The sequence below is a fragment of the Perca fluviatilis genome, chromosome 10 (assembly GCF_010015445.1).
Source record: "Perca fluviatilis chromosome 10, GENO_Pfluv_1.0, whole genome shotgun sequence".
In the NCBI taxonomy this organism is placed as follows: domain Eukaryota; kingdom Metazoa; phylum Chordata; class Actinopteri; order Perciformes; family Percidae; genus Perca; species Perca fluviatilis.
Window position 1 is genome coordinate 14,881,108 of NC_053121.1, and position 21,446 is coordinate 14,902,553.

The 21,446-nt window shown below is 40.2% G+C and overlaps 5 protein-coding genes across 6 annotated transcripts in view; 3 read left to right on the forward strand and 2 right to left on the reverse strand.

Moving 5' to 3' along the window:
* ppp2r2ba (protein phosphatase 2, regulatory subunit B, beta a) overlaps window positions 1–1,709 on the reverse strand; it is a 48,763-nt gene extending 47,054 nt beyond the window's left edge. Inside the window, exon 1 of the mRNA XM_039813860.1 lies at window positions 1,544–1,709. Coding sequence (XP_039669794.1) covers window positions 1,544–1,622 — 79 coding nt within the window. The 5' untranslated portion in view covers window positions 1,623–1,709. The remainder of the gene's footprint in view (window positions 1–1,543) is intronic.
* A 997-nt stretch (window positions 1,710–2,706) lies between these two features.
* Window positions 2,707–7,064, forward strand: rpl26 (ribosomal protein L26). 2 transcript variants are annotated; one of them, XM_039813868.1, is made up of 4 exons: window positions 2,707–2,801; window positions 3,536–3,707; window positions 3,796–3,936; window positions 6,898–7,064. In XM_039813868.1, the coding sequence occupies exons 2-4, from the start codon at window positions 3,540–3,542 to the stop codon at window positions 7,024–7,026; spliced, it is 438 nt and encodes a 145-aa protein (XP_039669802.1). In that variant the 5' UTR covers window positions 2,707–2,801; window positions 3,536–3,539; the 3' UTR covers window positions 7,027–7,064. The 2 variants fall into 2 exon arrangements, with proteins under 2 accessions (XP_039669802.1, XP_039669803.1); XM_039813869.1 differs by lacking the exon at window positions 2,707–2,801 and adding an exon at window positions 3,329–3,351.
* Window positions 7,065–8,127: 1,063 nt separating this feature from the next.
* atp6v0e1 (ATPase H+ transporting V0 subunit e1) lies at window positions 8,128–10,388 on the forward strand. The gene is made up of 4 exons (XM_039813870.1): window positions 8,128–8,350; window positions 8,895–8,942; window positions 9,732–9,855; window positions 10,005–10,388. Exons 1-3 carry the CDS (start codon window positions 8,247–8,249, stop codon window positions 9,823–9,825), a joined length of 246 nt encoding a protein of 81 aa, XP_039669804.1. The 5' UTR covers window positions 8,128–8,246; the 3' UTR covers window positions 9,826–9,855; window positions 10,005–10,388.
* A 390-nt stretch (window positions 10,389–10,778) lies between these two features.
* bnip1a (BCL2 interacting protein 1a) lies at window positions 10,779–16,723 on the forward strand. Its single transcript, XM_039813867.1, has 7 exons — window positions 10,779–10,882; window positions 11,896–11,988; window positions 12,079–12,170; window positions 12,359–12,463; window positions 12,703–12,821; window positions 13,596–13,797; window positions 16,383–16,723. Exons 1-6 carry the CDS (start codon window positions 10,802–10,804, stop codon window positions 13,790–13,792), a joined length of 687 nt encoding a protein of 228 aa, XP_039669801.1. The 5' UTR covers window positions 10,779–10,801; the 3' UTR covers window positions 13,793–13,797; window positions 16,383–16,723.
* Window positions 16,724–17,200: 477 nt separating this feature from the next.
* Window positions 17,201–20,183, reverse strand: nkx2.5 (NK2 homeobox 5). Its single transcript, XM_039813865.1, has 2 exons — window positions 19,652–20,183; window positions 17,201–18,941 (listed from the first exon to the last, which is right to left on the reverse strand). Exons 1-2 carry the CDS (start codon window positions 20,004–20,006, stop codon window positions 18,328–18,330), a joined length of 969 nt encoding a protein of 322 aa, XP_039669799.1. The 5' UTR covers window positions 20,007–20,183; the 3' UTR covers window positions 17,201–18,327.
* Between the last annotated feature and the right edge of the window lie 1,263 nt (window positions 20,184–21,446).

Below are 21,446 nucleotides of genomic sequence, written 5' to 3' on the forward strand. Positions count from 1 at the left end.
ACTACCTTGACTATAGGTCAGTAAGCAGTGGGGATTTATATTTGCTAATTATATGTTGGATTCATGTTAAGACTTTTTCAATTTTGAAAAAACTTCAACTTCAAATTTCAAAGCGCATTGACTCTGAGGACCCCCTAGGCGTCCCGGACCCCCTGTTGAAGATCCCTGCTTTATGTTCAGAAATCAAATGTCTCTTGCATTCTTTAGGCCACATAAGGACCCCCCCCCCCCCAAATGTCCTTATAATTGTCTAGATACACAGAATTAACTAATATATTTATATATTAAAAAAAAAAATCTTTATATATTTATTTTTTATAGTGTCTTTTCAAATGATTTCTCTTATAGGTCTACTCTTTCACTAACAAATCAAGAGCAATTTAAACACATTTTAAATGGCTAATCAATGTGAAATTGTTGTAGAAGTGAAAGGGAGAAAATGGGGTAAAACTTCGCTAAAAGGAAATCAATGTGATGGAGCAGAAGAATACAGTAGAGTAAGTGAGTGAGTGAGTGAGTGGGTGAGGGAGTGAGTGAGTGAGTGAGGGAGGGAGGGAGGGAGGGAGGGAGAGAGGGAGTGAGGGAGGGAGTGTCTTTTCATCCTCATCCTTCTGTTTACTGAATACATATAGCCTACATATAGGTCAGCTCTACAGGCTCTGAAGGGCCCCGGCTATGATGACCACCACATACTCTAGCCTACACTGTAACACACTATCTTCCTTCCTATGCCAGAGGGCTGAGGGCAGAGCGTGCAAAGGAAGGAGGGCAACCATGCAAAGCTAAATAATGCAGTGGCTCAGTCTCCACATTATGACCTAGTAAATGGCTGGTTATACAAACACTCAGACCCTCTTAGGCTGCCCATGTCTGACAACCCAATCAGATGGATGGACCAGCTCTTATGAACTCCTTTATTGCTATAAGGGCTGGGGTCACTTCACTCAATTCAACAATGTAACTCTCCACATCTCCAGGACAATTACTCTGTATAGACTGTACGTGGTAAAGGTTTTTGACATTTTGAACCGGGTGAATGGCATGTGAATTAAGTGTGATGCTACCTTAGAAAGGCCTATTGCCACCCATGTTACCTAACGGTTATATAAGCAAAGTGTGAAAGGGTTGAGATTAATGACATTAAGGGGCAATAGAAGATACCTGTCATGCAACTCCACAAACTGAGTGTCTCTCTTGGCATGTATATAGGCCTGTGTGTTGACAGCTCTATATGGACGAGTGAAACAAGGAGTGTTACCAGACAGACAATCACACCAACAACAAACAAAAAAAAAATCCTCTCAGTCATTTGCATCTTTCTTTTCTCATTTCTACATCTGAGAATGGCTCCAACAACTTCATGCACTGTGACACGTCTACAGTGGGTTAGTAGCCCCATACAACTGGACAACCTATAACTTCTGACATCACGCATGTAGCCTGTATGTGTCAGGGACAGAGTAGCAGCCTAAACATTCATGTCACACGCTCAAAGTATAAGCAACTCACAGCCCGTGACAGCCCACTCGGCGTCCCACCCTACCTTCGGTGTGGCAAGTGGAGGACAGGATGGTGCTCGGAGGGCGGAAGAGGTACGGGAGATAACGGGAAAAACATTTCATCTTCTTCTCCGATGCTTGCCGACGGGTGGAGAGCGTTGTGTTGCGGGCTCCACATCCGCACTGACGCCGCGACAGCAAGCCAGAGAGGAACCAGGGGGCGAGGGAGGGGAAATAGGCTCTCTGTCCGCGGCGCAGGGGGCTATGACAGCATCACTTTTCGCAGGCAGGCAGGCAGGCAGGCAGGCAGGCAGACAGACAGCGCAGGCAGCAGGCTCCGGTGAAACTGCGCGCCGCCCGGGGAGCAAACAGCGCACAATGTCAGCGCACCTCCGCTTCCGTGTATATTTCACTCCGTGAATGTAGTTGTTTGAGTGAGAGCAGGACAGGGGGGGGGGTCGTCTGTCCTCTCAGACGGGAGGTCAGTGTACGTGTGGTCTGCCGGTGTAAACACCCGCACCCCCTCGTGTTTGTTAAGCTTATTGGAATTAGCCTACAGCTGATTATAGAGATGATTATGTTGTTCCCACGGTGTTCCAATATGTATCTGGCAGGCCACTTATTAGCCTATTACACATAGGCTATAATAGCTCTAGCCTACAATACACGTAGCTATGGCTATTTTCTGGTGTCACTGTATGATTTGCCGAATATGTTTTTATCACATCACTGGTGTTAGTTCTTTATTCTAATTTGTAGGGAAATTACAACAGTAGCCTACAGTGTGTGATAAATATAGGCATATGCCAAAACTTAATGAATCATAGACAAAACTTGTTTCCAACTGCTGACCAGGTTTTTAATTAATTGGGGTTGGCGCCATCTCGTGGCAATATTTCATATAGGCTAGACAGCAAATGAGCTCTTATAATGTTGCAAAAATAAAACCTGTAATAAAACCAGTTAAGAATGTTTAGAAAGTAAGTCTCGTAAAATCCATGCTTGTGCACTTTAACTTGTGGTAGCCTAATAATGCATGACCATAAACAAAAATTACTACTAAAAGTTTTAAAAATCGCCTCATACGTCGATTTTAACTATTAGGACTACACGCAGCAGTGTTAAAAATACTAATTGGGCTAAATGTAAGTGCTCGTGTTTATAATACTGTGATAGCATATGCTAAATGTGTTTTTTTATTCCCATAACGTAGACATCTCGCGAGACTTGAGTGTGAACTAATGCCAGCGGAAGTACTTTTCGAGTCTCTTTTCCGCCGGCCATAGAGGAGCAAACGGCAGGGTAAGAATTCCTGGCAGATAATTTCACTAAAGTTATCACCATCCATCCTCCCTTTAATGTCACTGTGTATTCATATAAACGTCTAAACACCTCGTGAAACTTGTCACAATTAAAAAACGGCCAATATTGAACAAATATTGACGATAGATTACTAGTTAAACCCTCTCAGTATTTGGTGCCTCTGCTAGGTCGGTCGGTATCCGCATGTCGGCTGCGGATACTGAAGGTGGCTGATTGTAGGTGCTAGCGACGAACATTCGACTTCCTATACAGTTATATGCGTTTCTTTTTAGTCTGTAACTTACTGTTGGCACATAAATACTGTCGCTCCAGTCTGTATGTTATATTATGCTAACACAGTAGTGTCATTTTGCTAGCTTAGCATAACGTCACCGCTTTGAAGAAGTAGCTAGCTAGCTACCAAAACCTAGCCAGCTAGCAACTGTTTTAATAACGTTAACATGGGTGTTTTAAGTAACGTCAGTTGCAATGTTTCTGTTAGTGTTTCAGGGGAGGTAACGTTAGTGTGCAGAGAGTTATTCAAACTCGGGTGGGTATTGACGTTTGGATATTAGCATTTGCTAACATGCTAATGTTACATTTTCTTTTGAAACTTTTTGCTTGCAGGTGTCACGTTTTCAGCAATAAAGAGATATTTGTCCGACAACTGCATGCTTTGTTACATAATTTAGTAGTTGGCTAGTTAATAACCTGTATGTCTTGTTTGCTCACAGCATCATGAAGCTTAATCCATTTGTAACATCCTCGCGCCGCAAGAACCGCAAAAGGCACTTCAATGCCCCCTCACACATCAGGAGGAAGATCATGTCTTCCCCCCTGTCCAAGGAGCTCCGCCAGAAGTACAATGTGAGGTCCATGCCCATCCGTAAAGATGACGAAGTCCAGGTATTGTAGTTCAGATTGCTGAAAGTCTGTCATAATTTGTATAGTGTAAGCTGTGCTTGCTTGACTTGCTTGCTTGGTTTACAAACAGGTTGTCCGTGGACACTACAAAGGCCAGCAGATTGGCAAAGTAGTGCAGGTCTACAGGAAGAAGTACGTCATCTACATTGAGCGTGTGCAGAGAGAGAAGGCCAACGGAACCACAGTCCATGTCGGCATCCACCCAAGCAAGGTGAGATACGGTTGTGTAGACCTCTACCTAGTGTGCTTAGTGGAGAGAAGTGTGAAATGTCATTGTTGAACGCTGTAGGCTGCAATCCTAACCTATTTTAAATGGCTGTGTCAAGACCCACACTTGAGATGTGTTCCTGTTCCTTTTTTGGCTTCTTATTGATGGCAGACCCTGCAAGCACTCGGCAATAGAGGTGGGATCGGCAGAGCAGCACGTACCTAGATAATTGATGGTAAATGCTAGACCATACTTGATTGTATTGGTTAACCCAATTCATACCAGGTGAAAGACCTGTAATACACAAGTATTCAGTTGTCAACACTGAGAAAGGGTGTTGATTCAAGTTTGTGGTGATCTTTGAGGCTGCAGTTAAGGGTGTTGTTGGATTGAACTGCATTATATTGAGGTTTTTCTGCCCACCACATTTAAATGCATATAGACAGTTTCTTCTGGGATTTCAAGTTCTCTGAAATGGTAAGATGGCACATCTCTTCCCATCAGGTGTCAACAATATTTTGACACTTAGTTTCCATTAGGTCCAACAAACAATCCAGACATGACCCCTTGTTCACCACCTTATGTTTTTTACTGTATTTATGCTTAACTAGTAGTTGGAATGAATATACATTTATAATATGCTAAGGAAAGGTGAAATTCTAACTGCAAAATGTTGGTTATTAAAATTAGTCTGGAGTACAAGAGAGGTAACAAAGTTCTGCCGAAGATCATCACTGAAGTTCAGTATTTCTGTAAAGTTATATAAAAGTAGGGAATGAATTGTCAATTCATCTTAAAGATTATGTGTACATAGTAACCACAACAGGAGAAACCCTTATAGATTGTAATGCAATAGAACCTTGTAGGAAATGATACCTTTTGTGAATCTGAGTGTCAGAAATGACAATTAAGCTCTATACAGTACAGCCTTAAACATTACCATAGTTTTTGCATTGCATTATATTGTAAGGTATGGCTGGCCAATGTAGAGAAAATCAAATATCAAGATATTTTAATATATTACGAATACCTCTATCGATACTGCGGCGATATTAGTGGTTTGACTATTGTTGCTCTCACAAAATGATTACACGATGAGATTTGTGATATTGCGGATATAATGACTTATGTGTGTAAAGGCAAATAATAGAACAGTCTGGTAAGTTCAGTAAATTGCATCACTTAATGCAGCTTGTAAAACCAGGAAAATGCAACATTTAAACCACATTACGATATTCAAAATCTAAGACGATGTCTATTCTCATGTCACGATATCAATATATCGCCCTATTATAAGGGGAGTCAGTGCAAAACAGTGCAGTCCACTGCTACTTAATTTCAAAATATAGCCTCAAATTCATAGAATAAAGTTACACAAACTAATCTCACCAGTTTTTATATTAAGGGAGTATTTATTGCAGGGCCATGGTAGAAATTCTTGCTGCACTGGTCACAGTAGAAAAGGCACAAGTGTTAATTGGGGCTGAATTCCATGTGGCTGTTTCAGCTTGAGGGTATTGTGCATGTTGCCTCACTGTCAAACAACAAACCAAAGCCCATATTATTATTAGTAACAGCTATGCCTTTCCTTTGACGAGTCAAAATATCTGCTGTGAAAAGGGCCTGTTGATGAACTAATTTCGTCTTATTGTTCAATCCACTGCAGCAAACCCGTCGGTCCTTTGTCGCCAAGCGGCTTTGGCCCACCATAACATTTTCTTGGGTTTAATTTTATTTTCCTTAACTCCAAGCTGTGTTCGGTACAACTGTCAAATATTTGTATTCATGGTCAAATTCAAGTAGTTTGGGCTTTAGAAGGGCTGTGAGTAAGCTGTCAACACACGGTCACACAGATGTGATTGATGAAAACTCTACACAGCAGCGTTTTGCTGCGCTCTCACAGGAACTGTGAACTGTATACTGGCTTTAAAAAAACTGCAGTTCTACGTCTAGCGGAGCATTTGGCTCAGCTAGCAGTCCCCCTTTCAGACATTTTGACATGATATGGACATGGGTAAAAGCACATACATGAAGCAATAATGAGTGTTGCCATTCCATTTTATTTAATTCCCTTTTTATTGATACAAATTCAAACCTCCATCAGACAATATTACACACACTTTTCTTAATTTCACAAAAGGGAAGTTATATAAAAGAATAAAATAAACAATAGTACACAAACATACATGTATACTGCTATTAATAATAGTAACAGTTGTGACAATCAGTTATAAAATAAAAGGTGGTAAAAAATAAGTGTAGAAATGAAATTATTAAGCCAGAGTCTACTCTTGTCACCTCCCAAATAGTACATTTTAAGGTAGTTTACTATAAGAGGAGGCATCCTGGGAATGTTGCCAGTGTATCAGGTAGGAGATAATATCAATCCATTCCATTTTAGTGTTCCAGTAAGCCATACTGTTGAGCACAACACCTGGGGCCATGGAGTTGGCACACATAAATGGAATGCAGCCATAATTATTAATTACACCTGCACTTTTCTTGTCTTGGCATCTTAATGTTTGCAGAGGAACCTTTACTTTATTAGTGTTTTTGAGAGCTTGATAGCAGTGGGTCACATTCCATTGACTGCAATATATGTAATGCTGTGACCTAAATGTACACTATGTAATTCATGTACATCATGAGTGAATAACTGACCTAAGCCCAACAACTATCAAACATGTTAAGGCCTTTGTAACTCCCATTTCATTAATGGATTCTATTTTGTAAATTTGTAGTAGTTGTACTGATTGCCAATGTCTGTTTGACCAACAGACTGATTCATTATTACATAATATCCACAGGTAAAAATGGTGTTGTGGACATACCTTTAATGTTATTGTAAGGGGTTGTGAAGTCATCAGATTAGTTTCAGAAATTGTTATTTTTTTGTAATTGGTACCACTGCCAATGAGGAATTCTATGACTTGTTTACCAATGTACTATTTTTTCCTTTTGCAGGTGGTCATCACCAGGCTAAAGCTGGACAAGGACCGCAAAAAGATCCTGGAGCGCAAGGCCAAGTCTCGTGCTGATGGGAAGGAGAAGGGCAAATACAAGGAGGAGACCATTGAGAAGATGCAGGAGTGAAAACGATCTTTTGCTATCAATAAACTGTATAAATGGACCATACTTGTCTGTCGTGTTTTAGTTGTGGATGTGCAATGGTTTTGTCTTTGCATGGTGTCAAATATATTTCTAGGTTATGGAATTTATAGTTTAAACATGCATACCTTATTTGAGGTAGTCGAACACAGAATGTTGTAAATCACCTGTCAGAAGAAGATTGGGTCCTAGTTAAAAGTCTGTACATACCGGTAGTCAAAAAACTCTCAACACTAGTGCACACGTTTTGTTCAGTGTTTTAATCCAATCTTGCAGTGGCCGAAGGTCTAGGAAATTATTTTTTATTATGAATTTGTTCTGGCAGAAGTTTGTTCACCAGAGAAAACTAATGTTGAAACTGATCATTTGCACTAGTCTTTAGTTGTGCATGTTGGCGTATAAATGTAGAGGTGAATGGGACCTGGCTGTGGTGATTCCTGTCAAGAACTGAGCTGACGAGTCTCCCAACAAGGCAAACTGACATTTGAAATGTCTGAATGAAATTCTGCTGGTGGGTTCATACCTGTGTCTTTGGCAGATTGAATTGCTGAAGAGATTTAAGATTTAAACCACACACCTTAAACAAAAGTTGCATTAAAAGTATGAAATCAGGTTAAAGTCGTGTTTAGCAACATGTTTTACTACAGCAGGCCCCTGATGTTGCTTGCATGGCACTGATTTTGTAATTACACGAAATGGGCGATAGGTGTCGCTTTTTTCCCCAAAGATTGAACCTTCCCAATTCTACTAGTGGCTAGCAACCAAAGAGCCTGACTGTCAAAGTTAAGCATTTGCTTTAACAACTTGTTACTTATAAGAAAAACTATCATAATCTTGGTATTGTACAAGCTTATTTAACAACTTCTCTAAACTGTAATAGTAAATGTAATATTGCGCTGATTCACAGAAAAAAAAAGCCGAATAAGTAATTGTTGCATCTTTTCAAGAAGTTCAGACGTTAAGATATTCCTTACAAATGGATGTTTAGAACAGATCAGTATATAAAAGGTTAAGAACATGTTTAGAACTTCTTATATACTGTCTATGGTTTAGATTACGATTCACGTTACTTCCTCACTCTCCCGGTCATGTGATACACACTGTGTGTGGACCCTTGTCTGGCAGCTGGACAGGATACTGAAGTTGTCTCGAGTCACAACTTTTTACCTCGGAGATATTCTTGGTTTTAAAAGAAGAACGCCACCATGGCGGAACTAGGTTTTGTGATCGCCATATCTGTGATGACTCTGTTTTGGGGCATTATTGGCGGAGTAGTGCCCTGGTTTATCCCTAAGGGACCAAATAGAGGGTGAGTTTGTTAGCTTCACTTTAGCTTTCAACTGGCTAACGTCAAAGAGCTAACTCAGTTTTTATTCTAGCTATGTTGTCCCGTGACTCATTTGATACAAGTAGCTGTACAGTGTCTACAAAATTAGTGATGCTATTTAAATGCATTTCTCAACCTTATTTAAACAATTGTAGACTTGTAGCTAAACATTGTGGCCGAACTTTACTCGCTAGTAAGTAAAAGTTATGGTTAGCTAACTGGAGCTAATTTGACAGCCTTCCTTCTTTGTGAGTCTAAGCAAGCTTCACACTTGTTACCTTTTTTTTAATGCTGGGGCTACTGACCTTTCTGTACAATAAATCCATATAGTGTATTACCATATATTTAAATACCAAACTTCAGAGTAAATATATTCCATCTCTGGAAAATGTGCATAATGAAACTTCCCTTGTTTGTCACTCGCATCACGAGATCAAGCTGTTAATAGCCTGCGTTGTATTTTAAACCCACGTAATGCAGCCATTAACTGATACCACTTTAAAATATGTTCTCTCTATTCCTACAGAGTGATAGTCACAATGCTGGTGTTGACTGCAGTCTGCTGCTACCTGTTGTAAGTATTATCATCCTGGAAGTGTGCCGGTTTTTTTGTGGAAGTTTTGTTGTGGCACTCTGCGTTTTAAAACACTTCTGTTTTGAAATGATCAAAACAGACAGAAATGATAATTGAATCAGTCCAATGACAGACGCATTTATTTTGGTGATCAATTAGTCTAACATTTAAATTGAAGTAATTGGTTTAGCTAAAATACGAGCATTATTCCAACTTCTCAAATGTAACGATTTGCTGCTTTTCTTTGTCTCGTGGATTCACTTTTTAGACTGTTGAAGCCTTGGGCTTTAGAAACTGTAAAGGGATTATTTTCTGACATCTTTTTTAGTTGCAGCTTAAATCATAAATACAAATAGAGTACCTCTTTTCCACTAGTGGACATTCATTTGTGTAGCTCATACTGTGGAGACAATTGTTTCTCACTATAAATGAGTGTGCAATATATTTATAATAAAACAATGCTTGTTATTGGACTTAATACTGTTGTGCATATAGCCTTTCTGTCTTGTGATAAATTATTCATATTCACAAGTAGTTGCAAGTTTGCATATGGTGTCGTGTTATATTTCAGAGTAGTGCTGCAGCCAAGTGAAGTAGTTTCCCCAAATGCCCGGAGTTTGATGCTGTGTAGGATAACCCTAACATGTTTTGTGATGACAAATGTGGGCCTTCATTAAGAATTACCTAGGAGCTTTCCCACATAACATGATGTGTTCCCATTTGCACAGTTTTGCCGTTGACTACTTTTGTGTTGACACATGCAATCTTAATGTGCTTTTTGCCCATCAGCTGGTTGATAGCAATTCTGGCCCAGTTGAACCCACTTTTCGGCCCTTCTCTGTCCACTGACACCATCTGGTACCTGAACTATCACTGGCCTTAATTTACTCTCCCAGGACTCCCCACCAAGCAGGTAAAGTTCTTCCTCTGAAACAGCAGAGTATTGAACCTACATTTGATGCTGTTTAAGCGACTTTATAGATACTGTACTTGTATTTAGCCTATAGGTCATGTATTTTATTGCTTGGCTTGATTTTTCAAACGGTTCGTGTTTATTGTAAGGGGGAGGACCTGCCACTGCTGCATACCAACGGATGTTTGCTTCTGACTTCATGCAGAGATCATTCCTTCTGAATCACCTTAAGCTCAGACCCCTGTGCAATTTACTGAGTGACGCCCACACTGGTGCCTTAAACAAAAATTCCCAAAGGACTTCTGAGTGATCTCACTGAATGTGCTTTACTTTAAATTAAAGCAACCTTCACTTGTTGTATGGTTATATTATGTATATTGTGTTTATTGTTCATATTGATGGCCGTGCCTTTAAATAGTTGATGTGTGGTGTGTTTGATGTTATCTTTTTTTGTCTGATAATATTAGTAATGGATGCAATCCTCTCAACAGTTGTGAATTAATAAACTAATAATCAACCCAATTGGTCCATAACCTTTGTAATTTGTTTTGCCTGATTTATGAGCTTTTAACTTGTGCTGAAAGTGTTGACTGTTCTAACTTAACTTTCATTGTAGATATGATCATCTCTCCTCATTATGTAGGCATGTAAAGAATATATGCTTTTTTTTATTTTTTATTATCATACCATTTTAAGTAAACAATTATGTCATTAATAGGCTGAGTAATATATCATTTTTCTAATGTCAGTGCATTTTGGCAAAACATGTCTAAGTTTTCAGACTGTATATAAAATACATTTAATTCATTATGATATAGAGAATATGATTATACAGTCTGTTTTTTTTTTTTTTTTTGTAATACCATACAATGTATCGGATTGGTTGTATGGACAAAGTCGACGTTGCTTCCTGCTTTCCGTAGTTTGAGCCGTCTACGTTGGCAACATGGCGTCCTCAGATGTCCACGTCCGAGTATGTGAGCAAGAAATACTCAAATATGACCTGGAAATCAAAGCTCTCATCCAGGTGCGAGTATTTATTTGGTAAGATTACTTGGCGCCATGTCAAGACACGCTGGGCTTTGAGCCTGTCAAACAAGGGACTCGTGTTGTTGTCTGATAGCATTCATGCTACAGCTAACACAACGTTCCCAGCTGCAGTCAGCCGGTTCCCGGTGTGACGTTACCGACAGCTCGAGCCGCTCTCTCAAGATGAGCTGCCGCTACCAGTGGAGTAAAAGTGCTTTAACGTTTGTCTTTACTGTGCCAAATGTTCAATCCGATAAGTTGAGGTAATTATACGTCAACATCTGTTATATCTAAAAAGATACATTTCTCTGTTTGTTAATCTGACTTCAATCTTATTGCTGCAAAATGGGATTGTCAAGCAGACAAACTGACCAACACATATATCATAAAAGAAAGATACTTGGCGTCTGTGTATCGATACAGTATTGCCACGGAAAATATTGCGATACTAAGCTGTATAGATTTTTTTCCCCCCACCGCTAGTATTAAGTATACCTGTATGTCTTTTGATATTCTTTTTTTGCTTGATTGTTTTTATAAAGCTCAAACGTGGTTTGTTATGAATTTGACCTTGACCTGAAATTAATCCATTAGTTGATTACAGAAAATTAATAGACAGATTTTGATAATCAATTGATAAAATTTCATTTTTTTTCTTTGTTTTTATATAACTTTTGTTTTAACAGTTCATAAGGAAAAACATGGAATTTGAAGGTGGCCTCTTTGGACTTTGGGAAGTTGTAATTAATTGATAATGAAATGAAAAAACAGTATACAGGCCTAGAGTTAATTTACTTTTTTTTTCTTCTTTTTTTTTTAGCACATTTGATAGCCCATGTTGACAGATTATTCCCAGCTGACAGCATGATGCACCTCTTACAGAGACTCCCAGTGGTAGTTCATCCTGAGAGAAAAGCGCAAACTGTCAGAACACTTATGGTCCAGCCACATTTTGATACCAGTAACATATATGCATGTGTCTCTCTCATCCTTGTTTTGATGTCTCCCCAGGACATTAATGAGTGCACAGGCCCTCAAAGCAAGCTGACAGAACTGAACGCAAATGTGAAAAAGAGTTTCCACAATCTCAGGTTGCGGATTCAGGTAAATGCTTACATAAACGACGTAACCCACTACAGACACTTGGTTGTATCATAATTGATGAAGAAAAATGCTATTTTGTTTCCATGACAGGATTTTGAGCAGATGGCTATGGAGCAGGACAAAGAGTCAGACAAACAAGCTTTGATCAGTCAGGTGGAGGGACACAGAAAACAGATGCTGAGGTAATGTCTACACATTTCAATACTCTTGCCGTTCCTTGACTTGTATAGATGTGAACTGCTGTGAGTTGTCTCGTTTTTTTGGGGTTAATAAAGCCGACAAACTGTTGGGGGGAGAAGCATGTAGAAATAGTCTGCCTAAACTTGCGTCTACTTTATTTATTTGTTTTTATTTACGGCTGTGTTTCCAGCAACCAGACAGGTTGGAGGAAAGCCAACCTGGCCAGCAAACTGTCCATCGACAATATGGAGAAGCAGGCACTTCTTAATGGAGCAGATAGTGCTGTGAGGCAGAGGTGAGCCGACAATGTGTGCTAGTACTTGTTAGAGAGACGGTCTCATAAACGAGAGGCGTTCAGAGACGGGGATTTCCCTTTATGTCCTTTGACCGACATACTAAATCCTCTCAATGTTGTGATTAGGAACTTGCGTGGTTTCTACATCCTCATCGTTTCTGTTTATAGGATACATTTAATTAGCACTAGGACATTTTTGTTTCTATCACTTGTATCTCTTGTTTTAATGACTTTCTCAGGAAGATGACCAAAGAAGGCTTGGCTCAGACAACCAGCGACATCACCGAGAACCTTATGAGCATCAGCCGAATGATGGCGCAGCGGGTTCAGCAGAGCGAGGAGACCATGACGTCACTAGGTTAGTGAAGGAAACCCCTGATGGTAAAGAGCGTGTTAACAGTGTGTTTGCAAAATCCCTAATTATCTTTTCCGCACCAGATACTTAAAGCAACACCAAAGATTCTTTTGTACCTTTTTTAAAATAATGTTTCCAAAATCGTTTCAGTGGTTCATCAACTCGTAACAGGGCGGACGGCACATCTGCATTCGCTTTGCGGCCCTCTATCGGCTATAACTGCACTGTGCAAGTTTGCCAGATCGGGGTAGCGGAGCGGTAGTTCGAATGACAGCGGTAATGGACAATTCCGCTTCCAACCTGTAGGGGGACCAAGGAGGAAAAGTGCTTTGGTGTTGCTTTAATGTGTGATTGTTTTGCTGAACTTGTTTTGATTCACATTTAAAGTGCCCATATTATGAAAAAAAAAAAAATCACTTTTTCTGGGATTTGCGGTGTTATTTTGTGTCTCTGGTGCTTCCACACGCAAACTTTGAAAAAAATCCATCCATGCTGTTTTGAGTGAGATACGGTTTCTGAATGTGTCCTGCCTCCGGGACCGAAGCGGGAAAAGTTCTTTATCGTTGCTTTAAAAGGCATTAAAGGGGAACTGCTTCGGTGCTTGTTTACTGACCCTCCTACTGTATCACTGTTGTGTTGCCACGGATACATTCTTTAGGTTGGGGTACAGACTTTGTGCACACCAATTTTAAAAGACTTAAATGGATTTACAGTATTTATTTCCATGCACAGCGTCTAAAAAGACTATTATGTTAACTATGTATCTTCTCTTTGAAGCCACCTCCTCGAGGACCATCCAAGAGACCAATGATGAATTTAAGACCATGACGGGGACCATCCAGCTCGGGAGGAAACTCATCACCAAGTACAATCGGAGAGAGCTCACCGATAAACTGCTCATCTTCTTGGCGATCGCCCTCTTCCTCGCCACAGTTCTCTACATCCTTAAGAAAAGACTGTTCCCCTTCCTGTAGACCAGGTACCTTTTTTTTTTTTTTTTTTTTGAAGAGCTCTCCCATTACCGCATACAGTTTTTTTTTTTTCTTCCATGGTTAGCGCAAATGATTTAAACAAATCTGACTGCCCGCGTGTAATATTACACACACACACACACACACACATTACACATGAGTGTCTGCTCAGTGGAATGTGGACCGCTCGCTCTGCTGGACTGTGACGCTGCTCAGGGTGAAATGTTGTCCACACAAGATACACCTCTAGTTCCATGCCGTGTTTTAGTCATTGAAAAGATTTTGGTTCACCATACGAAGTAAATAAGAAGATGCACGTGTTGGTGGCACAGAATGGGATGGACGTCTTTGGTTAGTGTGACGGTAATGCTGTGCATTGGTTTTAATGAAATCACATGTGAGAGGAGATGGACAGTCCTGAAGAAGATATCCAGTACGGATATATATATATATATATATATATATAGTACAGGCCAAAAGTTTGGACACACCTTCTCATTCAATGCGTTTCCTTTATTTTCATGACTATTTACATTGTAGATTCTCACTGAAGGCATCAAAACTATGAATGAGCACATATGGAATTATGTACTTAACAAAAAAGTGTGAAATAACTGAAAACATGTCTTATATTTTAGATTCCTCAAAGTAGCCACCCTTTGCTTTTTTTGATAACTCTGCAAACCCTTGGTGTTCTCTCAATGAGCTTCATGAGGTAGTCACCTGAAATGGTTTTCACTTCACAGGTGTGCTTTGTCAGGGTTAATTAGTGGAATTATTTCCCTTATTAATAAAAAAGCAAAGGGTGGCTACTTTGAGGAATCTAAAATATAAGACATGTTTTCAGTTATTTCACACTTTTTGTTAAGTACATAATTCCATATTATTAATGTAAATAGTCATGAAAATAAAAAGGAAACGCATTGAATGAGAAGGTGTGTCCTGTACTGTGTTGTGTGTGTGTGTGTGTGTGTGTGTGTGTGTTGTATATATGTATATATATATATATATATATATATATATATATATATATATATATATATATATATATATATATATATATATTTTTGTTTTTTTTTTTTTTTTCATATCAAAGACTTCACATGTTGCCATGATAATGATACACAATGGGTTAAGGACAATAATATAATGTATAATAATGTAAACACAATTTCAGTCAAATCTGATCATCACAAAACAAGTTTTCATTTCAGTTCAGCAATCTTTTATTGACATGCATGTCATTAAAACAGTATATCTATAGTATACAATAATTTTACTATTAATCAATAGTAGTATTAAATAGAGCTGGGCAATATATCGATATTCTATCAATGTTGTGACATGAGACTAGATATCGTCTTAGATTTTGGATATGGTGATATGACACAAGTGGTGTCTTTTCCTGCTTTTAAAGGCTGCATTACAGTAAAGTGATGTCATTTTCTGAACTTACCAGGCTGTTGTAACTGTTCTATTATTTGCCTTTATCCACTCAGTCATTATATCCACATTACTGATGATTATTTATCAAAAATCTCATGGTGTAAATATTTTGTGAAAGCACCAATAGTCAAAAATATCGTGATATTTGGTTTTATCCATATCGCCCAGCCCTAGTATTAAATATCACCTGATTTCATGAAGTCGCTGTGCAAATGACGTACACGCATTTTGTTCAGTTTTTATTCATAAGGATGTGCTGTATAATTACTGAGGTAGTTTTATTACAGCATTATAATGACTTCATGCTTTTTCTTTGGAAATAGAATATTGTAATGCCTTTTTTAACTCTGATCAAAGCCCAGCTGCAGTCGCTCAGTTTGGGTTTCGCTAGCTGCATCGTCCAGAAAGTGCTCGCAGGGTTTCCCCAACCATCACAAGGCACAGGGTGGAAGGGATTTAAAATCAACGTGGGCATCAAAACTAACTACATGACTTTTCTCAGATCTAATGATTGTAATTGGTCCCCATGGACTTCTTTAGGGCTGCAACTCGATTACTTTCTAGACCAATCGATTAAGTTTTTGGTCTTTAAAATGACAGATAATGTCGATCAGTGTTTTCCAAAGCCCAAGATGACGTCCTCAAATGTCTTGTTCAAAGATATTCAGTGTTCTGTCATAGAGGGGTGAAGAAACTAGAAAACATTCACATTTATCAAGCTGGACTGTTTTTCATTATAAAAAAAAAAATGACTCAAAGGATTAATCGATTATCCAAATAGTTGCCAATTGATTTAATGGTTGAGAACTAATCAGTTCATCTTTGCAGCTCTAGGCTTCTTTAGCAAGTTTTGTCTTTAAGCTTTTTGTTATTTATTTATTATATGCTCTAGCTTTTCCAATGCTTTGGACACAGATATGATGATGATGATGATGATAATAATAATAATGGTCCACAATGGTGTGAAATTGCATTTTCTTTTATTGAACAACGTAACATTTTTCTTGAGGGAGGACCCTTTAAACCACCCGCCAAATATGTTCACCTAAGGCTTCTAGGGAACAAACGCTGGCTTGTACTTGTATATGTGCACTTGAAATTGTCTTTATGTTTTATTTATTTAGCGTGCATTTGCTCTGGTCTGCAGCGGAGCAGAAAAGCTCTGGACAGCAGTGGCAGCGATCACACATGGCAGAGATAGAGCAGCATGCATCCCTGCCTTTCTTCAGATAAGACCCGGAAAAGCAGATTATTCCGACCCCGTTTCCCTCTCCCTTTCCAGTGTGGGTGGAGGGTGAGTGGGGGATATTTTTAGGTTTGTGTGGTGCTGTTATCTGACGTTGCCTTTTCAACACCTCGGAGGAGAGGGTGGCCAGAGGAGCTCCATGACCTTGCTACCCTGTTTGCAATTGCCTGGCATTGCCATTTTGTTTTAATACATGTTGTCAGTGTATTGATTGTCAATAAACAAAAAGTCTGGTGGCTTGATGTTTTGACGTGTTTCTCAGACATGCGCGTGTGAGGGTGTAAAGGAGATAGAAGACAACGGAGCACTTGTGGAGAGACCTGAGAGACGCCCAAGCGTCTCTTACTCGTGCAAAGTGCCGGCAGTCGGGCAGAGCCCGTTCATTTAACCGAACACTTAGACAAGGCCTCTGGCTCTCTGTCAAGCAAATTGGACTATTCTTGCATTTAGCACCGTGATAGTGTCAATCAAGTGTTTGGGTTTGTATCTGGACAAGTGGACCGGGTCGCACACGGCACCACGCTGACGGCGTCAACGCAGCACCAGACAGAATCTCCACTTTCACAGTTATTCGTACCACTGAAGGGAGCTTTTTTTTTTCACTGCTTTACCTGACTGTTAACAATATCCGTGTATTTTCCCGGCGAGTCCTTCAACTCAATTTCGTCCGCTCTCACAAACACAGAAATGACTTAGCCAAACAGAACAAAAAAAAAAAGTTTCAGAAAGAACGTCTTTTAATAATCAAGTACACTGAGTGCTATCGTGGATCAGGTAACATCTTGGATTTGTCCTCATATTTTACAAGTACAGACAAAAGCCATTGACTTTCAGTGTGGCTTTTGACAGGCTGTACACAGAATACTTGTACACACAGTACAATTATTGAAAAATCAAAATTGTAATGACTTTAAAACCACATTTCCTTGCAGAAACACGATTTATAATAACGCTTAATACAGGTCAAGGTTATGGCTCCCAGCGATCTCTGTCCCAACAAATGTAAACGTGAGTGCACGTGGCCGACAGCGGCTTGTAAAAAGTGTAAACTTTTAACAACCTTTTCACCTTGTTTGAGCTTATAGAAGGAAGCTTCCTAATAGCCACTTGAACACTTCAACCAGACACAAACCATATGAGGGGTGTACACATGTTGGGGTCCTTTTAATGTGGATCGACTGTTCAACCAGTTCAACCATGTGACCCACAGCCATGGATTATATACTGCCATAACTATAGTTCACTATTACATAATGGAGACTTAATATTGCTGGTTTTTTTTTTTGTTGTTTTGGGGTTTTTTTGTGTGTATTTTTAAATGATTCAGGGATTATAGCCAGAGCCAATAATCACATTAAACAACTTTGAGCATTTCTAATCAAATAATTGCATGCCAGTAATATTAACAATTACAATAATAATTAGAATAGCCTATAGAAGTAATCATTTTCCATAACCAAAGTTATTACAATTTTATTTTGTGTTTTCCCATCTTGGCCCATTTTTGTAGGTAAGAACATTTAGCAATCCACCTCATGGTGTCAAAAAAAATAAATAACATGGAGATAGAAAAATGAGAGGGAAAATTTAGAATAACATTAACGAACTGTGGTTGCAACATGTTATTTTTTTTTATTTCCGCTCAAATGGCACGCGCCTGTTCGCTCATGCCACGGAAATTAATTAAAAAAACAAAAAAAAACGTGCTGAAAACGAAAAACTACCAAAAGTGAGTAGGTAATTAAATATAAGAAGTTACACAAGCTCGACAAAGTCTTGACACATTTAAAATGCATGCAAATAATCCCGTTATAAACTGAATAGGTAACACTGCTGGATGTTGAGTTTACCATGTCCTAATGCCATGTAACGAAGACACCCCATTACTGGAGGGAAATGTGTTCTGGACATTATTCAGGTCCCCCACCCCAAAGTTCATGTAATTCCCGTTGTTGGATGACCCTTGCATAGTTTGCATTGTGGCTGCAGGGTAGTTACACGCATAGTTTGTGTTGCAGCCGGGGCTGGTGTAGTTACTGAAAGCTGGATAGTTGTTATAGGTGAAATGGTTGATGTGACCCATACTGTAGGAGGGGTTGTAAGCGGCTGTGTCTGCCGCCAGGCAAGGCTTCCCATCCCGCACCAGCACCGGCACCGACACCCTCCTGGGCGGCGGCAGAGACACCATCTCCAGGCTCTGGTCCTGCCGCTGCCGCTTGCACTTGTACCTCCTGTTCTGGAACCAGATCTTCACCTGGGTCGGGGTGAGTTTTAGCACCCCGGCGAGGTGGTCTCTCTCCGGCGCGGACAGGTATCTCTGCTGCTTGAAGCGGCGCTCCAGCTCGTACACCTGCGCCTGGGAGAACAGGACCCGCGGCTTCCTGCGTCTCCGGGGCTTGGGTCGCCCTGCGTCCTCTGTTTTTATGTCGTCCGCAGGCTCGGTCGGAGGGCTGAAGTCCTCTGATCACACCAGACGGGAAGAAAAGAATGAAAATAATATATAGGCCTATATCTGCAAAAGTGACCTCTTAACAGAGGGGGTAGATATTTATTTCCATAGGCCTAGAGCTATATTATTTATTTATTTTTACTATTACTGACCAATAATAATAAACATAATAGTAGCCTAATATTATATGATATACCTATTATGCTGTATCATATTACATCGTAATATAATTACATGGGTTAATTTGCTTTTGCCAATTCTGCCAATGTTGGTGTTTCAGATCCCTTGGCCGCCCATGATGCATTCAGGGTAAACTTTGGGGAGGAAAAGACACATTTACACCCAGGGAACACATGACGCGTGTTGACACTTCAATTTGCCAGTGCGGCTATTGTAGTTTTGACATTGATTTTTCTTTTAAATGAAAAGTATGAATTTTTTTTCTTCTTCTTTTTTTTTTTTTTTTTTTTTTTTAATCCAGCAGGCCTACAAGAAAATGCTGACCATCCACTCAACTTTTATATTTGTTTGAATTTGAAAACGTTTTCAAGCCTGTAGGCTATTCAGCAGTGTTTCCCGTATGACTGCTTAAATTGCTTTGGTGGAGTGGTTTTTGGGAGCATCTGATGCGTTTTTGCGCAAATCAAAGAACACGAGCCTGTGGGCCTCATTTTTGCACAGGCCACAGACAAAATCACATTTCGTCCTCCCATCAGCTCACCTTTTCTGCGTTTCCCCTCAAACGCGTCTGATTTCCCATCCTTAACTACATCCATCTCCATGAGGGATTTCCCATAAAAGGTAGCATAGTTGAGGGCATTGCCTCTGCCGGCTCTGGAGTCGTGGAGGTCTTCTCCAAACAGCGAGGCGGCGGCGGACATGTCCCGCAGAGGCTCCTGCTTCAGGCGGGCCAGCATGCAGGAGGAGGAGGAGGAGTAGGAGGACGAGGTCGGCACGGTGCAGCAGTCCATACGAGAAGAAACGTCCAGAGAAGACACCATAACGTCATGACTCTGCTCCAGGTTTAATATATCCTTTACAGAGAAGGGAGTGGACGTGCTGGGGCTGGGAAACATTGCCAAGAACTGAAAAAGAAACCTATTAACCTGTCATGTGGAGGTAACAAAAAAAAAAGAGGTCAACAAACTCCCTCTCCTTCCTGGTAATATTTACTGGATTTAAGTATTAGTTTGGCATAGCAGACTGATCTTGAGTGAAGTGTGCATTTTGAATGTCAACTCTGTCTCCAAACTTTTTTTCTTGGCCTCCCTTTCTTCCCGGTGACGCAGGGAGGGAGGGAGGGAGGTGGGGAGCCAGTGGGACCCTCCGTATGGAGCCACTGGTACACCCATTTGATGACGTAAAGTGATGTCTGGCACCGGCTCGGGCTGATGTTGCTTGTAGGCCTTCACGTGTTCAATCACTGCAAATATACCCAAATATGCACCAGCCCAGACCTCATTATTCTCGTTGTTAGAAATATTTTTCTCCCATCAGTATTTTTTCTTAATCTTATTCTGCCTCGTTTTAGGATATACCTTGATGTAAAAAGTGAATACATTATGGTTGTTCTTCAGTATTGCAGTTTATCACTGCGCACAATACAAACGAGTTTCCAGTTAATTCTACTCGCTATTATTCTCTAAGTCCAGCATGTGGACGGATGTTTACACACATCTTCAAGTACCCAGAGAAATGATTTATCTCACTGCGTGTACATCAGATGTGTCTGCTGTAATGATGACTTGAGGAGTCAAACTTGCATTTATTGAAGTGGCCGGGAGGAATTATAACCGGGGTTAATGTGTCTTGATAAGCCTGATCGTGCGCGTGCATGTGTTTGGGGTGTCGGCTCGTCCCTCATCTGACTGGAAACGGAGCAGACGAGCGTCAAGAAAGAGGCGGGGGACAGACAGCATTGGGCCCTGAACACAGAACCTGAAACCAGTAGCGACACACTCTGCTGTCTGCCTCCAAGAGATTCTGGAGCCACTGTCTGCGTTATCAGGACGTGATAACAGACAACAACAAACCTGCACACACACACACACACACATTCCCACCCACGCTGCAGGCCAGGTTATCCTAAAGATGTGTCACATGTGACACCCAAATTGTAAGGTTTTTAATTTGGCCATCGACTCAGCTTTACATTACAATAAGACCCTCCTGTGTGCATTCTTTAGCATAGGTATCGGCTAAATGCGACGTTGTCGATGAAATATACAATCCGTGATTTATAGATGATCAAAAACAAAGCACAAATCATTTCGGCGGACTGCAGTGAAACGGAGACAACTGTGCGTAATGACGCATAACCTACACGCGTTTCTCCCCCCGCGCACGATTGGCACTAAACCTGCTATTAATGCCTGTGGAGACGGTCACAGGAGACAGACAGTATTATCGTTTGTTTTATCTTCAGCGTTTAGCACAGCCACGGGGTAAATGGGTCCCCCTGTCTCCGACCCAGCGATGGTGTTTATAGTTTTAAAGACTATTTGTGCGCCTCGAGA